At 37.6% G+C, this 18,033-nt stretch overlaps 1 protein-coding gene across 3 annotated transcripts; it reads left to right on the top strand.

Moving 5' to 3' along the window:
* The first annotated feature begins 1,267 nt into the window (after positions 1-1,267).
* Positions 1,268-17,673, top strand: LOC149834583 (dolichol-phosphate mannosyltransferase subunit 1). 3 transcript variants are annotated; one of them, XM_090010196.1, is made up of 10 exons: positions 1,268-1,288; positions 3,389-3,629; positions 5,811-5,950; positions 15,448-15,547; positions 15,629-15,662; positions 15,734-15,810; positions 15,934-15,959; positions 16,894-17,058; positions 17,136-17,250; positions 17,340-17,673. In XM_090010196.1, exons 2-10 carry the CDS (start codon positions 3,543-3,545, stop codon positions 17,442-17,444), a joined length of 849 nt encoding a protein of 282 aa, XP_089866322.1. In that variant the 5' UTR covers positions 1,268-1,288; positions 3,389-3,542; the 3' UTR covers positions 17,445-17,673. The 3 variants fall into 3 exon arrangements, with proteins under 3 accessions (XP_089866322.1, XP_089866320.1, XP_089866323.1); XM_090010194.1 differs by lacking the exon at positions 1,268-1,288 and having other exon boundaries at positions 3,304-3,629; XM_090010197.1 differs by lacking the exons at positions 1,268-1,288; positions 3,389-3,629 and adding an exon at positions 5,301-5,726.
* Positions 17,674-18,033: the final 360 nt, after the last annotated feature.

The following is an 18,033-nucleotide window of genomic DNA, read 5'->3' as shown; positions in this document are numbered from 1 at the left end:
CTCAGGAAACAAGCGAGCAAACTCAAAGAGCAGGTGGCCAAGCAACAATAGGTAATCAATCCTCTTCCCTCTCCTCTTGATGCCTGCTTCTTGTATTTCAACCCAATGAATTAGGGCTACGCGTCCAAATCCCTTTTTCTTTCCTTGAAGTCTTTTTGGTTTCTGTTGTTGGCGCAATGCTGACGCTCAGATCTATATCTAAAAATAACAAATTCGAGTCACTAGTTGGTTTTTTGAGATGCGCTTTTTGTTTGGTATTTTCTTGGGTGGTGTTTTTTTTTTCTGTTTTCTTGTTGTGGGTGATTTTGAATCTCTCTTTCTCAATTCGGTTCCAATTTTGCTTTGTGATTGTGCATTTTACTTGGATTTGTGGTTAATATGTTCTGGTACGAGGTCGTTAAATGTTCCATTAGAAATGCTATCTCTTTCAAAGGCAATGGTTTCTGCGGTCAGAATATGCTTAGAATTCCAGGACAAATTTGAATAATTGATATGAGAATGATGGTGTTCTCGACTTCAACCCTTTTTCTCTTTTAAAAATTTCGTTTTGCTGCTATTTATTGGTCCTGTGATACATGAACTGCATACCTTTTTGCGTTTCGCAAGTCGAATGGCTGGATTTCCTATGATGGTGGGTACCGATTATGCATTTGAATGAGTTAACTGATTCTGACTCTTAATTTCTCCTTTTTTTCTTGTGCTGGTTCACAGGATATGTTATAGCATACTATGGAGAAACAGGGCAGATGTGACATCGATAAATTGGTTACTAAATTATATGTTTATGACAATAGTATCACTGCTTTTCCAAAATATGTCTGTTTTTGAGTTGGAGCTTGCCCGAACCATGTTTACTGTACATCTCCAAACAGTCTATGTGGCCAATAATGATATTATCTAGGACGTGAACATTTAGCTGCGAAATACAGTGTCTTATAGATGCATATGTCCTATGTTCAGTATTAGCAACCATTCCTATCTGTTGTTACTTTGAAACGGCTAACACTTAAGGTACATGACCTTTAGGGATATCTTATTTCGAATAAATATATTTTTACATCCTCTCCAAATTGTTCGAATAAATGACTTATTTCTTCTTCATTATTTCGTCCGTTACTGGAAATTGTTCCTTCCAAGGACCCCCAAGACGAGCTCGGTGTTTTCGAGGAGATTTGTTGGTTGATCGGTTTTGTATGGATTTGAAGATGCATTTGGATTGCTTGGCCAGGAGATTCTTCAATCCCTCCTCGTCTTATTTGCTTCCTCCAGTGGCTCTTCCTTCTACAAGGTCTCTCCCTCTCTCTCTCTCTCTCTCACACACACACACACACTCACGCACGATATTTGGGTTTGATTTTCATTGTCGTTATGGTAAATTACAAGTATTGCTATCGCTTGACGATGGGCTCTGCAATATGGTAACGCTAATTTTTGAGCTTTTGAACTATGAAGATTGGTTTTCAAAGTCATAATGTCATTTGTGGAACTCTCCAAATCAATAAAATGCTAGTATTTTAGTTCATTGTTTGATGATTCATGCAACAAGGTGCTAGCCAATAAAAGCAGGCCTCATTAGAAAAGGGATGCCAATAGGCCATAAACTAAACATAAGAAGTAATTGTGGATATTTGTTACTGTCAAAAATCTGTATGAAGCATTGAAAGCATTTTGGCCTCCATGGACTAAAAGATGGAATATCCAGAAATTGTTTTGGGGCGTTAGAGTTGGCAAGTTTCTGACAAGAATGAAGCTATCTGGTAAGAGTGTGCAGTCATCATGAGTTGCGTTCTTAATTGCTTAAGCGCCCATCGCCTTAGTAAGTTTAATTATTGTAGCTGTCCTGGTTAGGTACATAACTGGACTGGAACTCTTGGAACATATATTAACAAAATCTGAAGAAAAAACAAGGAAGAAAAAAAATGCAGGAAGGGTAAATCTTTTGCCAAAATTTGTGACAGTTGGAACATTTCTGTATGTTTTTCTTATCTGTAGGTGCCAATTACATTTGTTGATAGGGTATATGGTAGTTCAAAGCTTGGCGGGTCTGAGATTGTTGAGTATCTGAAGGGACTTGTATATCTGTTCTTTGCAACATGACACTAGCATGGCAAGCTTTGCTCCTTATCTGTCATTTTGTGACCATCAAAATCGCTATTTGCTAAGTTTCCATGTTTGAAAGTTCATACCCAGCATTTCGATGGAACAGATCTAAGTTTTGGTGGCCATAGCTTTTTACAAAAATGTATGTTTGCCTTCATTTCTAGGCATATAACATTGTTCATGAATTGTGATAAAGAAATTTTTTGAATGTAGTCCATTTTGTGCCATTTTTCAATGATACTGCTATTTTCCCGCCTACTGCAGTTGTTCATACGTAGCTCCAGCATTATTTTCAATATCTGTTCTGAATAGTTAATCTAAATATTTGCTTTTCCTAGTTAACTTGAATGACCCCTGATTCCTTCTATTGAAGGATAGGTAGAATCATAGTAACAAACCTTTTAAGCGGCAATTTTTCGTTTCTCAAAAAAACTTGCAAGAAATTGAGTTTTTTTTTATAAATCTTGCATTTTTGGCAAAATCTTGGCAATAAAAAAATAAATTTAAAAATATAAAATTTATTTTTTATAAGAAAATATTAATAAAAATTATTTAAAAATAAAAATACACGTTTTTTTGTGATAAATAGCTGTTTAAAACATAAATATCGCGTTTAAATAGTGGTATTTATGTTTTTTCATAAATCTTGCGAGATTTTGAAAATCTTGCGGGAAATTGCTGTTTTAAACTTTCAGGCAATTTCTCGTGATATTATGCAAGATTTTTATAAATCTCACGATATTTGTCACTATGGGTAGAATAACCAGGCAGTTCTTGCTAACCTCTGGCAACCCATTTACTATCCACAGCTTTACCCCCAAAAGTGGTCGCATCTGGCATTAGACATGGATGAACCTCTCTTCACAGCTATTTTGGTTGCAAAGAGTGGGTGGAGAATAAATTAAAATACATTCTAATTGGTCAGAGAGTAGCAAGGGCTCACATGTTAGATCCAGCCATCAAAGCGGCTAGAAATGGAGCGTTCAGAGAATTTTTTCACCTCATGGTCTCTACTACCATTGAAGTCAAAGTAAAATTGACCTAATATACCATGTTTCTTGGAAAACAGTGAAAACTATTGACCTAATTAACTGCGTTTTTTGGAAAATAGTGAAAACTATGTCATGAGAACTGTTGTGATTGTGTGCTTGCAACAATTGCTTCTTGATTGTGAGGCTCAGCAACTTCAACAGCTTTTCTCAACCCCTGCCGAGTCAAGTTACTTTGCTGGTCGATTTCAGAGTGTATGGGCATAGGAAGCATAACCAAATCACCCATGGAATTTCAGCTTGTGAAGCCTGCTCCAGTGAGGGATAACCGCTCAAGTTGGAGAGGACTGATCATCTCTACCACGTACCGTCCCTGGACTTTGCTGCTTTGTTTGCGCGGGCAATGAACTCATCTGCTTCCAGACCTCCAAACACAAACTCATACCTGCTCCCATGCACGCACATCCACAGAGAAAACATCTTTTGCAGGTGGCAACACACAATCATGGTTACAAGTTTGCTTATCTCAACGAGAAGTTGGTAAGATTGCCTGATCATGGAACATACGAAACACCTCCAAATGGTGGAATCTTCCTTTCATTCCTCGCTTGTCTAATCTAAACATTTCTGTCATATTGTACACACTATTGATGTTAGTAGGCTCAATTTTCTGTAGAAGTGAAGTGAGAAAGCCTTGATTTAAACCCTGCTTAATCCATCAAGCATGAAAAAAAAAATGGAAGAGATTCCGTCCTAAGATTCCATCTGTTGTGTCAACAACTCCAATCTTGGTTGAAATGGGAGTTTCTGAGAGGAAGATTGGTAAGAAACATCAAATAAAGAGCATCAATGAATGCTAAAAATTGGAAAAAGAAAAGCAGTCTAAAAGAGATCTTGAGTCAATGTAGGATGCATCAAGATGATGACTGTGAATGTAGAAAATATTCCATTCTTCTAAAATTGAATCCTTACAATCGATGCGTATATTGCATATAAGGTTGGTTTCATTGCCATCATTTTCTCTCCCAGGAAAATTTTCATTGGAGGCCCATCTTTTGCCTCTGTTGCCTATTGAAAAAAACTATGAAGATGTCCAACTTGGCATGGGGAGTTGGAGTTAATTTCTGTCATCTACCTAAATGGGTATCATCAATATATAAATTTTTTATTTTACTCGGAGAGACTGTCCCAGGATCAGTGACCTAGTCACGCTGGCTTTGCCTGCCGTACTTAAAGTGTAAAACATGAGGGCCTACCCCTTGCCCCCAGGGAGTCCCCATGCTTCAGCTTGCGTAGGGATGACACTCATGGTATTTGAACCTAGACCACCTGCCTAGAGGCCTAGGCTCCATCCCACTATGCCAAATCCCATGGAGAAGTATCATTAATATTAAGGGTATCAACGAGGTCAGGTTTGGTTCGGATCACCAAGACCTGATTTGAGATACTGGTACCGGGTCTGGACCTGGGTCCAATTGAACCCATCATAAGAAAAACCATACCCAAATCCTATAAGGATTACATGAACTAGACCCGGACCATACCCGATAAAATATTTTTTTTTTATCATTTTTACATTGAAAATTTGCAGATCTTAGTCGAAACTCGGGTCAGGCCTGGGTTGTAGCATCAGCCACTAATGTACATCCTTTCCCTTTAAACTTGGATATTAAGAAGTGAAACTTTATCCGTGTAACAACCGAAATTTTTTGTTTGTTTCCTTTATAAAATAATGCGAAATGTGCACAATGGGCTTAGGATTCGTATTTCGGATCCAGGACCCATAAAGGGTCACATATATATATATATATATATAAAATAAATATCATATATATATATATATATATATATATATATATATATATAAAATGAGGATAATGTTATTATAAAAAAATAAAAAAATATAAAATTTAGTGTAGGGATCCACAATTGAATCCATTTGGATCCAACCTGTGAATCCACATTTCAAGTCATGGATCCAGTTCACGAACCCAAATCAGCAGGATCCATTGACCCTGATCGTGATAGATTCCCGGACCCAGACCCGGGCTGCGCCCCGTTACTGTTAAGTGGTTAAAAGAAAAAAAAGAAAAAAAGAAGATCCTTTCAGACCCGGGTCGAATTCGAACCCGACCCAGATCTGTAACCCGCTAGGGGATAAAGGGGTTGCGGGGTGAAGGGTTTCGTTAAGCCCTTCTTTTCCCCTTTTTTTTGTGCCGCACTCCCTCCTTCTCGCCTCTCGTTAAACAGGGAAACCCTTTAGGGTTTCCCCAATCGCCGCCGCCCCTGAGCTCTTTAAGAGCAACGCAGAGGGGAGGGAGGACTCACGTTGCCGTCGCCTCCTCCTCTCTCTCTCATTCCCTGCGTGCGATGTCGGTCGAGGAGGGTGTCTCCCTTGCTTCCTTCCGTCCGGCGTACCTCGACGACCGTCCGACGCCGCCAGCGACCTCGCACGACAACCTACTCTCCTCTCTCTTGTTTGCGTGAGGCTTCGTCAAAAACTGACAAGCCGCGTCGCCTTCCATTTCATCGAAAACCAGGTTTTCAGAGTGTTTCAGAAATCAAGTTCAAAACCAGGTTATCGAAGCTTGTCGTTGTCATCCAACAGGGCCTTGCTACTGGATCTATGCATATTAGGTTAGCACTGTCGGAATGTGCTTCGAATGTAAGTGTTTACTGGCAACGAGAAACTGAAGAACATTTTTGGTTTTTGGTTTGCAGCGCAATCAAATACAAAGTGAAAACGAAGGGAAGGTACTTTGTGACATGGCAGCAAGTAACAAGTACAGCATCATTGTTCCTACCTACAATGAACGTCTCAATATCGCACTCCTCGTCTACCTCATTTTCAAGCATCTCAAGTATTCATCTATCCTTTTGTCACTTGATTCCTTCATTTATTGCGATCTTTGTTTTAGTTGTTTGGTTTCCCATGGCTGATTCTGTATCTTTTTTTCCCTCGCGATTGAGAGAGAAAAACTGATGTTTTTTTTGTGTATGTAGAATTTGTGTGCGGCTAGTTTCCTTTGACCCCAATTTCAGTAATGTTTTTATTGTGCTTTATATGTCTTTCTTATATGGAATGATGCTGGATTTTTTGTGTATAGTGTTCTTGTCTAAATTACTTAGTCTTATGCAGATGGGATTTAATTGTCTTGTTGCACACATAAAATTTCTAACCATGCCATATAAATTTGAACTTCAGCCAGTGATTGTGTTTTTGATCTGAATTGCATGACTGATCAGCCAGTGATTGAGTTTTTTTATCTTAATTGCATCACTGATCAGTTATGTGAGAGTGCAGAATACTTTTTGGCAGGTATCCCTGAAAAAGATGCATGGATATTCTTTCTACCAAAAACATTGGTGTTGAGGCCAAGAAGTCCAGCTACTGAAAAAATATTTCTATTAATTTTATGGTATTTTATTTCCTTGAAACATGAAGTAGACCCATAAGATGGATTACCCTATACTACAATAACTTGTTATTGTATCAACTACTGTCATGTGATTCTTTGAAGGACATGCCATGTTTGCTTTTATAACCAATATGTCAATAAGTTCACAAAGGAAAATTGCCACAAAAGTGTCCTTATTTATCCATAGCCCTAGTGAAGTCTTTTATCATAGGACTAAATGCTAAAAGCCTAAAACTCATTTGTGGCATCCTGAAGATGTTCCTTCTCAATGCCTTTGTTGTACAATGCATGTCATAAAAACCACTCACATAACTTATCAGAATGAGGTTGTAGCACGCATGCAGAGAGAGAGAGAGAGAGAGAGAGAGAGAGAGAGAGAGAGAGAGAGAGAGAGAGAGAGAGAGAGAGAGAGAGAGAGAGAGAGAGAGGTGTATATTGAATTTATGAAAAACCAATTAATGTTTGTGTACATACCCAGTGGGAGTCGAACATAGGATAAATGGGTCTACACCTTCTCCCCAAGTTTGTTACTATAACGCCTCAAAATTTAACCCAAATTTTTAAGGAAATTTAATTTTTTTACAACAGCAAAAATATTCAAATTAACCAGGTTAAACATTTCAGGCACATTACAAGAATCATCAAAGCAACTAACATTCATTTCATTTCTAATAAAAATTTAAAACATAATATCAGAGTTTGGAATAACTGAATTACATAATTACAATAACCAAATTAACATTTAACATCCCGGGAACACAATAGATCATATATTCTGATCTGCACACCATCCCACAACCGCTCTTTATCTTTTACTCTTCTCCTGAAAAATAGTAAAATAATTTATGCCAGAGTACAACCAGTCTGCGTAGGAGAATAATATGATTTTGCAGATGTACCATATAACAAGCATGTAATGTAATTGATTAGCTAGGAATCATAAAGTATGATACTAAGCATGACATAATTGAACAAGTAACAGGGAATTCAATCCGTTGCATATCACAATGCTAACTCACTAACTAGTACAACATGAATAATTACATGATTAAATAAATAATCACAAGTTTAAATAATTCATAACATGCTCAATTATTAATAACATGCTCAAGTAACTAATAACATGTCAAGTCACGGATTTTCACAATATTTTATCTAAGTGATACACACAAAAATGTTTAATTTAAGTTTTTCTTGAATTATCCTGTGAGTACTCGCATGCCAAGATAATCGTAACAGAAGAGAACATTTGAGGGTATGCTTGATGATTTATTAACCCGAATGTCTAACTGAAACTGAAATCTTAAGAGAGCGGTTGAATAATCGAGAGAACCTCCCAAAGGCCCAAACAACAGGATGCATCCCTAACTTCTGCAGAAGAACGTGGAGCTACCGCATAGGACAAATTTAGTAGTCCGAGTTTCCTAACTCCGAGAACTGGGGACCAACGAGCCATTGCTGCTCGAAGCAAGAAACACGTCTCCGAAGTTGTGTACTACCTATCCTCTCCAAGGTAAGCCCGAATCTCAGTGGGTTGATTTTTTGTTAAATTGGTATTTCTTGATTTGTTAGGGTTTTTCTGTGATTTGAACCTAGTAGCTCAAAGACACTAGAGTTCCTCAATTTTTTTTTGAATCATACCACAGTCGTAGACTCGTAGTAGATCTCCAACCGTTTCTACCTTAAATAGGCATGTTAACCAACCTTTGTCCATTTAATTGTGCAGACCCACCCAGAGTTTTCCGGTACCTTTGAACTGTCAAGCGCGATTGCCTCAGTACCTTTAAACTAGTCAGACAAAAAAAATATTCATATATGTTTGAATTTACATTTGTATTCATTTTGTAATTTCGAGGACTAGCGTGTGACTTTGGCTTGACACTTATGTGCCTACCGTCAACCGACTCGCAGGCTTGGTTAAGAGATCAACTCTTTTCTCAATGGTAAGTTGCCACAACCTACCATTAGGTTTTACACTTGCAACGTCCCAACTCCTGGTGGCGTGCGCTGGCAGTTCTTGCCAAATAAGCGAAACCCAAGTTACTTCTCTTAAAGCATCATAGTGAGCACATGCTTAATTGTTTTTGTGTAAACCCAAGTTCGTGAAGAAAATTGTATTACAGCCTTGCTTCATTCTTATTTAGGATTTCAGCAACTACATGTATATTTCTGTGCACTATCATGTACAATTGAATAGGTCATAATCTGAGTGCATAAGTGCGGCAATATACAACCAGATATATATATATATATATATATATATATTGGACCTGAAGTAGAATGTGCAGACACTTTCATCATGAAAGTGTATGTCTATGTGTGCGTAGAAACATGTGTGGGAAGATATATTAGGTGCTGAAAACGCAGGCACGTGGCTGGATTTACAAAAAAAATGTAACACCTATCACTGTGGTTTCAAATGCTGAAAATGAAGATTGATTTTCAGTATGTATGAAGATGCAGAAAATGCAGACATACAGTTGGAATTAACATCTAAAGACACAGACACATGCTTATTATACTTTGATTAACCAACTATGCATTCTGTACATTTTTTTTTATGCTATAAAAAATTGACATGTGCTAACCCACAATCTGGAACACACGGTAATCTGAGTATTAAAAATTTAGAACATGCGATAATTTAAGTAGGGGAAAATACTCAGAACATGCAATAATCTGAACATTACAATGTTAGCACCTGCAATAGTTTAAGCAAGGAAAATAATCAGAACATACAATTATAATTTCAGGACATGTGGTAAAGTTAGCATGGAAAATAATCAGAACATGCTATAATCTGAACATTAAAATGTTAACACCTGCGATAGTTTAAGCAAGGGAAATCTATCTCATAGCATAGGCTTAAGGAATCTGACCCTTAATGAATTTAGTAGATACTGATGATAAATAACTCCAACTACAATTTAACCCATATCTTCACCCAATGCTAGAGTGTGATTATGTACGGAACAAAAATAAAACTTCAAAGGTACTAACACGCAAGATGCTATTCCAGTGGCTGGACAAACAAAAATGTTCAGGGGCAACACACAGGCCACAACTTGTAGTTACTGGTGTGCATTGAAGATGCATATCAATACATCCTTGAAACATTTAACACAATACATCGGAGGAACCCTACAAACCCAAAGTTAGGTTAATCAGGGAATTCCAAGCTGATTTTTCCTAAATTCGACATAGGCCCAACCAATAATATTTGCATATGCATGCAGAACCGTATTTACACCGGTTAAGCCCCCGTAAATGGGCTGAGCAGCACTAACTGGCATGCTTGAGACATGCACACTGCAGAAATCACCGTAAAAACCGAACTTTGAATCACAAATCCCCAATTCGTTATCGATTTCCTCCTCCCCATTGCCTTGAATCCAAGCACACTTCACGCTGCTCCGTGAAAACTACAGAGAGAGTACTGAGGGAGGTAACGAGAGAGAGAGAGAGGAAAAGGGGAATACCGAGAGGGAGAAAAAGGAGAGGAAGATAGGTTTTAAAGAGGTGAGGGAGAGAGAGTTGGAGGCGAAATGGAAAGAAAATCGGGGAATGACAAGAGATCGTGGGGGAGAGGGGTCGGTTACCCATCCTCCCTCATCCACTTCCGGCTGCGTGAATGAGATTTCACACAGCCCCTCCCTTTTTCACCTTAGGAGTAAACTTCGATTTTAGGTTTTACAATTTTTTTTCTCACCACTTAACGTGTTTTAGTTTTTAACAAGTATATTTTTTTTCATGTTTTTGTTTTAACGCCCCATCGGATGCGGGTTTGGTTCGACCGAACTCGTGACCCATGACCTACTTATTGTTTGGGTCCTCCTTTTGGAACTTGTCCTGTATCCATCCGTGGGTTCGGATTTTTTTAAGGTTTTATTAATAAAATTTCAAATAAGGATCCAACTTAATTCATATGGATTTTAAGTAACTTATTATGAATCCAAGATCCGTTGAGTTCATAAAACCCCATAAGAAAAATCCGGATCTAAGGATTCGAACTTTCTTCATACTATGATTTGGACCCATGGATCCAAGAAAATTATTCATAGATCCAAATTACACTATTGTGGATTCTAAGCAATTTTATTTTGGATCCAAGGAGAATTTTAATTGGATCTTCACCATATTTAAATCTCTGGTGTCCAGGATCTAAATGAAATAATGTGGGTCCAAACATCGCATAGGTTATTACGGATCTTAATAAAGTGTTGTAGGTTCAATATAGACAATTTTCTCATTAACATTTGATTGAGACTTCACGGACCTACTCGATTCATTGTGGATCTAATATCAAATTTGACTATGATATTGAGGATCCAGAACCCGATATCTGATCCATTTGACCGAAATCTATTATTAAATATCCAATTTAAGGTTGGCGTTCCGATATCTAAGATTCGAATGAAATATCGAAGTTCCGAACAAGATATTAGGGATCCAACATTGAAGATCCAACTAGGATATCCGAGATCCAAATACGAATAAACAAATACGACACTAAAAATATCCATGTACCAGCTTAAGGATATAAATTTCAAGTTTATTTATCTAATAAAATCCTTCGGTATTACGGTTACCACTTAAGCAACTCAGTCTCGGGTCACTTAATGGGCCCATCCCAGGCAAAGTAAACCCTTGGGGGGGGGCTTACTTGATGAGTTTAACCCGCATTGCGTTCCATATGTCCAACATGTGTCTGGCGCAGCGAGTTCTCTGAAACTTGTTCTTAGTTCTGACTTTTGTTTCTGATTTTTATTTGTTGTTTTTTCAAAGTCTTGCTTTCACCTTCAATCGCCTATGGATTCTTTTTCTGCTTCTCAATCTGGCGGACACGGGTGCGGCTTCAGACACGACCTGGACTCAGACAACGTCGAGTCAGACTCGGTCAATGAGTCGAGTCCATCCTTGTTTTGGACTCAGTCATAAAATGTTCATTTGTAGGGTGAAAAACTAAAAAAAATGATTTTTTTAATATTTTTTATTTAAATAAATATATAAAAAAGGCTGTGTTGTGCACAGTCACAGTGCACAGTGACGTGTTGTGCACAATCACATTCCACAACAGTGGACTGTGTTGTGCACAGTCACAGTGCACAGCAATGGACTGTGTTGTGTCTTTGCATTATATATATGTATATATATATATATATATATATATATATATATATATATATATATATATATATATATATATATATATATAGCCGAGTCCCCGAGTCCAAGAATTTTAAAATCGCGCCACACCCGTGTCGCACCCGCACCCATGTGACATAGGTAACAATTCATTTGACTTGAACTCAAGAGCATTATTATTACGGATAATCTTGACAAGAGAATGAAACTGAGTATTTATTTCAATGACAAAAGACATAAGAGTGGAGGCAACCTCTGACCTTTCTTTTATTAAGGAAACCCATGACAATCTAAAAAAATCATCAACAATAACTAAGTAATAACGACACTGAGATCTACTAGGAACTCTACTAGGTCCCCATACATCAGCATGCAAAATCTCAAACAATCCTTGACTCGATGGACTCTGACTAGATGAAAAGGAGCTTCTGTAATGTTTGCCCAATTGACATGCGTCACACTGGAATGAGTCAGACGGAGAAATCTGAGGAATAAGTCTACGAAGCTTTGGCAAAGGAACATGACCAAGACGGAGATGCCACTGATAGGAAGTGGAAGATGTTTCGGACAGAGAATTCATAGATCCAACTGGCTGATGTAGATAATAGACACCACCCTCCTCATGTCCTCCACCAATCCTATTCCCTGTCAGCAAGTCCTTAAAAATACAACACAAGATCAAAAATCACCCTACAGTTATGCTCCTTAGCAATACGACAGACAGACAGTAAATTCTGAGGAAATAAAGGAGCATGACGGACATTAGTCAATTGAAATGTGGGGGATATAGATATGTTTCCTTGGCCTATAACAGGAGAATATCTCCCATCCGCAAGTATAACATTGCGAGGTTCAGCAATAATATGTAACTTTGAAAAATTATAGGGAGTCCCACATAGGTGTCTAGAGGCACCTGAATCTATAATCCATCTACTACCTTGATAACTCGGGCTATCACCTGGAGAGCATGCAACATCAACAACATGCATAGGAGCACTCAAAATAGGAATCCGGTGAGACAACAGTCCCACATAGGTGTCTAGAGGCACCTGAATCTATAATCCATCTACTACCTTGATAACTCGGGCTATCACCTGTAGAGCATGCAACATCAACAACATGCATAGGAGCACTCAAAATAGGAAGCCGGTGAGACAACAGTTCATCGTACTCTGCACGACTAAGGATAACTAGATCGCTGGAGGATGTAGTGGTAGTCTCTGCCTGGAGTTTAGCAACTTGAGCCTTGGACACATTTGGTTTGGGCGATGGAATAGGAGGTCGACCAGTCTTATCCCAGCACCTATCTTCAAGATGTCCGAGTTTACCACAATATGTACATTGAAGCCTTCCTCTTCCTCCTATACTGCGACCGTGACCTCTACCTCGAAAATTCAAAAAAGTACCTCTTCCACGACCTGAGGAAATAGCTAGAGCTTATGCCTGTGATTCTGATTGAGTCTGAGGAAGAGTGATGACAAGCCTACTCAGACGATTGTAGGCTTCTGCAAGAGTAGGAACATCAGACCCGGTTAGCATTTGAACTTTGGCAACAGAAAAACCATAGTTTGCTCCTGATGGGTCTTTTGTTTGGTGCAGCATAAGGGTCTGTGTGCATTCAGCCTCTCAAAGGCAGATTTAACAAAAGCATAGTATTGGGTCAAAGTCTGTTCTCCTTGCTGCAGCTGGTAAATTTTCTGCTCAACTTGTACAATACAACTCACATTGGTTTCATGAGAATACGTATCATGAAGATTATCCCACATCTGTTTAGCTGAGGTATAATAAATCAGTCCATCGGCTATATGCGGCTGTACACTATTTATTATCCATGACATCACAATGTCATTGTCTTCATCCCATGTGACATATTTTCTGGTTCTTTTAGTAGGCTCCAATTCCAACAGAACATGTTTTTTTTGATGACCAGAAACTGACATCATGAAGGTGCGAGACCACCGTGCATAATTAGTATCATCTAGCTTCACTGAAGATCCATACGAAAATGGATTTGCAAAGGCTTTATATTCACCGACTCCCCTCTGCTTTTTGGTCATTATCTTGAGCATGTGACTGAGCCATGATAATAAAAAACTTGCTCACTAAGAACAACTAGACAAAAAAAAAACCACAACCCAGATATTGCTGCTCAACAAAGAGACTCCTACGCAGTTTGCTTCTAGATCTGAATAGCGATCAGATCATCATTTAATTTCAACGGTAATGATCTGATCACAAACATTCAACAACGATAAAAACAATATCAAGACAACACCATTCAGATCCAATCCCAGTCTTCAGATCTGCGTGCTTCTCATTATGCGTCACAATGATCAGACGCAATCTAAAAAAAATACCTCTTTTTTTTTAATCCACGAGCATATCACGATGATCAGTGACACCCACTTCTACTTCACCCTTCACGACTGGCAGAAGCCTGATCACGTTAAGCAGCCAAGGCCCCTGAAAAGAAATACCTTTTTTTTTTCAATCCACGAGCCGATCACGATGATCAGCGACACCCACTTCTACTTCACCCTTCATGACTGACAACAGCTTGATCATGCTAAGCAGCCAAGGCCCCATTCCACTAAGCAGCAACCTGATCAAGATCCACAATCTCCCACTTCTTCTTCACCTTTCACGACCCGCAACCTGATCACCATCCACGATCAGAATTTTTTCACGAGCCGATCACCCACTTCTTCACCCTTCACGACCATCAGCATCCACGAGCAATGGCAGCAGCAGCAGCAGCGTCATCCCAGAAGGGAGACCCGCTCTGATACCATGTTGATGTTGCCAGATTGGTGAACTTAACGTGAACAAAAGAAGAAAAGAAAAGAGAGAGAAAGAAAAGAGAAGGAGAGAGAGCTCGTGTTTCATTAACCCTAATCACCTATTTAAATAGGTGATTAGTAATATTACACGTAGGGATACGTAATTGTTCTAAATTACATATGACCACCTCAAGTATGTGAATATTGCTTTTAACCAAAAATGGAAATTAGAAAAAGGAAAATGTATTGGGTGAAGGGGGAGAGGGGGTTGGACGTTTCGTGGACTGAGAGAAAGGAAAGAAAGTAAATTATAGAATACGTACACCATGGTAAATAAAACATTAAATGAAAATGGGAAAAACGATGTGATAAAAATAAGAACAATAATAGCTGTATTCTTGTGATTGGTTACAAAAAGGGATTCAGTCACTTGGATTTTAGTGTTCAACTCCAATATATGTATATATATATATATATAATGGGATGTCTTCGTATGACATTATCTCTTCTTTTTCATGTGTAAAATCACACTTCTGTGCAACATGAATACCCACTTTTCTGTGCATGAAGCATGTGACATTAAGATGTATTTGCCCATGTACCTTGGGTCATCTAGTTATTATTTGGCATGAATTCTTCACTTGCGCAAATGCTTTCTAAACCAAAAGAGTATCTATCTTGCAGGAAAGCTTTTACTTTCTTGCTGCATTTCCGTGCATCACCTCACAGTGGTTATGATGTTACGATATCTTGCAGGGAGTGCTTCTACTTTCTTGTTGCATTGCCTTGCAGCACTTGACAGTTGTTATTACATCGGCATTACATGTCATGTGTTCTTTGTTGCAGTGATTTATGCATTTGCTTGCTTGGTTTCTGCTGAAATGGTTATAATTTTGTGAATGTTTTTCTAAATTCTGTCTTCTATGGAAATTGTAATAGAAATATATGATCTCTCAAGCTTTAGGCATGCATGAACACCTTGTATAGAAATAATTGTTTTGCTTCTTTCTTCAGAGATTTTGATTTTGAAATAATTATTGTGGATGATGGAAGTCCTGATGGTACCCAAGATGTGGTAAGACAGCTGCAGCAAGCTTACGGTGAAGACCATATTGTAAGTGCTTTCAAACATTCTCATCACAATTTGAAGTTCCTTGAGTTGCATAATTAACTTTCCAACTTTTCCTTGTTTTAGTTATTACGACCAAGGCCAAGGAAGCTTGGGCTAGGTATTGCTCTAATCATTTAATCCTCAATTGAGTTGACCAAAGTTGGTATCTTAACCTTGTATTGTTGTTAGGAACTGCTTATTTTCATGGGTTGAAGTCTGCATCTGGGGATTTTGTTGTAATCATGGATGCTGATTTGTCTCATCATGTGAGTTTTCTTTTCCATGTATTTGCAACTTAGAGTCATAGACAATGTGGTTTGGTTCTCTATTTCAGAAGCTTATCAAATTGGCATCTGAAGCTTCTTGTTTTCTGTTTTCTTTTCCTACAGCCTAAATATCTACCAAGCTTCATCAGGTCAGCATATGCATGATATATTCCGTTCTTGTGTCATGAATTCTTTAATTGAGATTAGACCTTCTCCTCATACCTTATTTTGTAAATTCTTACTCTCTCTCTCTCTATATATATAAGGTTAATCTAACATTAAACTAGTATTTAACATTAGATGGATTCGACATTATAAAATGACTAAAATACCCTTAAAAGAATGACATTTTTTAAAATGCATGGTTACTTTTTGGGCATTTTATCTCTTTTGAACTTGGAGGGAAATAAAAGGTCAAACACCTTTTCCAAAAAAGTAACTTTATGAATCTATCAAGTTTCCTTTATGAACTAAAAAATTTACCATGCATTTTTTTAAAAATGCCCTTCTTTTAAGGGTATTTAGTCATTTTATAATGTTGAATCCATCTAATGTTAAATACAACTAGTTTAATGTTAGATTAATCCATATATGTGTATGTGTATGTGTGTGTAGTAATGGTTACTATCCTCATTGGTAAGAAACCTCCTAGTGGAAAAATGTAATTTTTTATTGTATCCCTTTTTTTGTACATCTAACCTTCCAGATGTGTTCTACATATTAAGTTCAGTGGAAAGTGACCCTTGGATCATGTTTTACTGACATACATGTCAAATTTCATCAGGGTTGAAAAACCAACGATCTGCAATGTACCAAATTTTCAAACCACAAAAAAACATATTTTACATCAATCAACTATGATTCAAGGGTTGATTCCTACTATTGTGACCATACTGAACACATTCATGAGGTCAGATTTGGTCAAAACAACCTCCCCCCATGAGTTCCAACTAGGGAGTTCCTTAGCCATGTGGGTCGCAAATTCTATCCATAAATATATACTTATTTATTCATCATTGTTATAAAATTATTGGATTTTTTTTGTTAGCTTCACTGATCTGTCTTTTCATTTTGTTTTTCCAGGAAGCAGATGGCGACTGGTGCAAGTATTGTTACAGGAACCCGGTATGTAAGGGGTGGTGGTGTGCATGGATGGACGCTCATGCGCAAACTTACTAGTAGAGGAGCCAATGTGCTTGCTCAGACTTTTCTTTGGCCAGGTGTTTCAGATTTGACTGGTTCTTTCAGGTATAATACTCATATTGTAACCAAATTAATCGTAAATTATTTCCTGCACTCCTGGAGATTAATGCTTTTTGTCCCAGGCTATATCGGAAATCAGTTCTTGAAGATCTGATTACTTCCTGTGTGAGTAAAGGATATGTTTTTCAAATGGAAATGATTGTCCGAGCCTCCAGAAAAGGCTACCGCATTGAAGAGGTAGTGATTAGTATCTTATGGCATTAACTAAGGCAGTTCTCAACAGTGCGGTTGATGAAGACATTTCTGTATGTTTTTCTTATCTGTAGGTGCCAATTACATTTGTTGATAGGGTATATGGTAGTTCAAAGCTTGGAGGGTCTGAAATTGTTGAGTATCTGAAGGGACTTGTATATCTGTTCTTTGCAACATGACACTAGTATGGCAAGCTTTGCTCCTTATCTGTCATTTTGTGACCATCAAAATCACTATTTGGTAAGTTTCCATGTTTGAAAGTTCATACCCAGCATTTTGATGGAACAGATCTAAGTTTTGGTGACCATAGCTTTTACAAAAATGTATGTTTGCCTTCATTTCTAGGCATATAACATTGTTCATGAAATGTGGTAAAGAATTTTTTTGAATGTAGTACATTTTGTGCCATTTTTCAATAATACTGCTATTTCCCCACCTACTGCAGTTGTTCATACGTAGCTCCAGCATTATTTTCAATATCTGTTCTGAATAGTTAATCTAAATATTTGTTTTTCCTAGTTAACTTGAATGACCCCTGATTCCTTCTATTGAAGGATAGGTAGAATCATAGTAACAAACCTTTTAAGCGGCAATTTTTTGTTTCTCAAAAAAACTTGCAAGAAATTGAGTTTTTTTTATAAATCTTGCATTTTGGCAAAATCGTGGCAATAAAAAAATAAATTTAAAAATATAAAATTTATTTTTTATAAGAAAATATTAATAAAAATTATTTAAAAATAAAAATACGTGTTTTTTTGTGATAAATAG

This window comes from Nuphar pumila, chromosome 6, assembly GCF_984573655.1.
Source record: "Nuphar pumila chromosome 6, dmNupPumi1.hap1.1, whole genome shotgun sequence".
Taxonomy (NCBI): Eukaryota; Viridiplantae; Streptophyta; class Magnoliopsida; order Nymphaeales; family Nymphaeaceae; genus Nuphar; species Nuphar pumila.
Note: the sequence above shows the minus strand (reverse complement) of the source record. Positions and strands in the feature narration are given on the sequence as shown.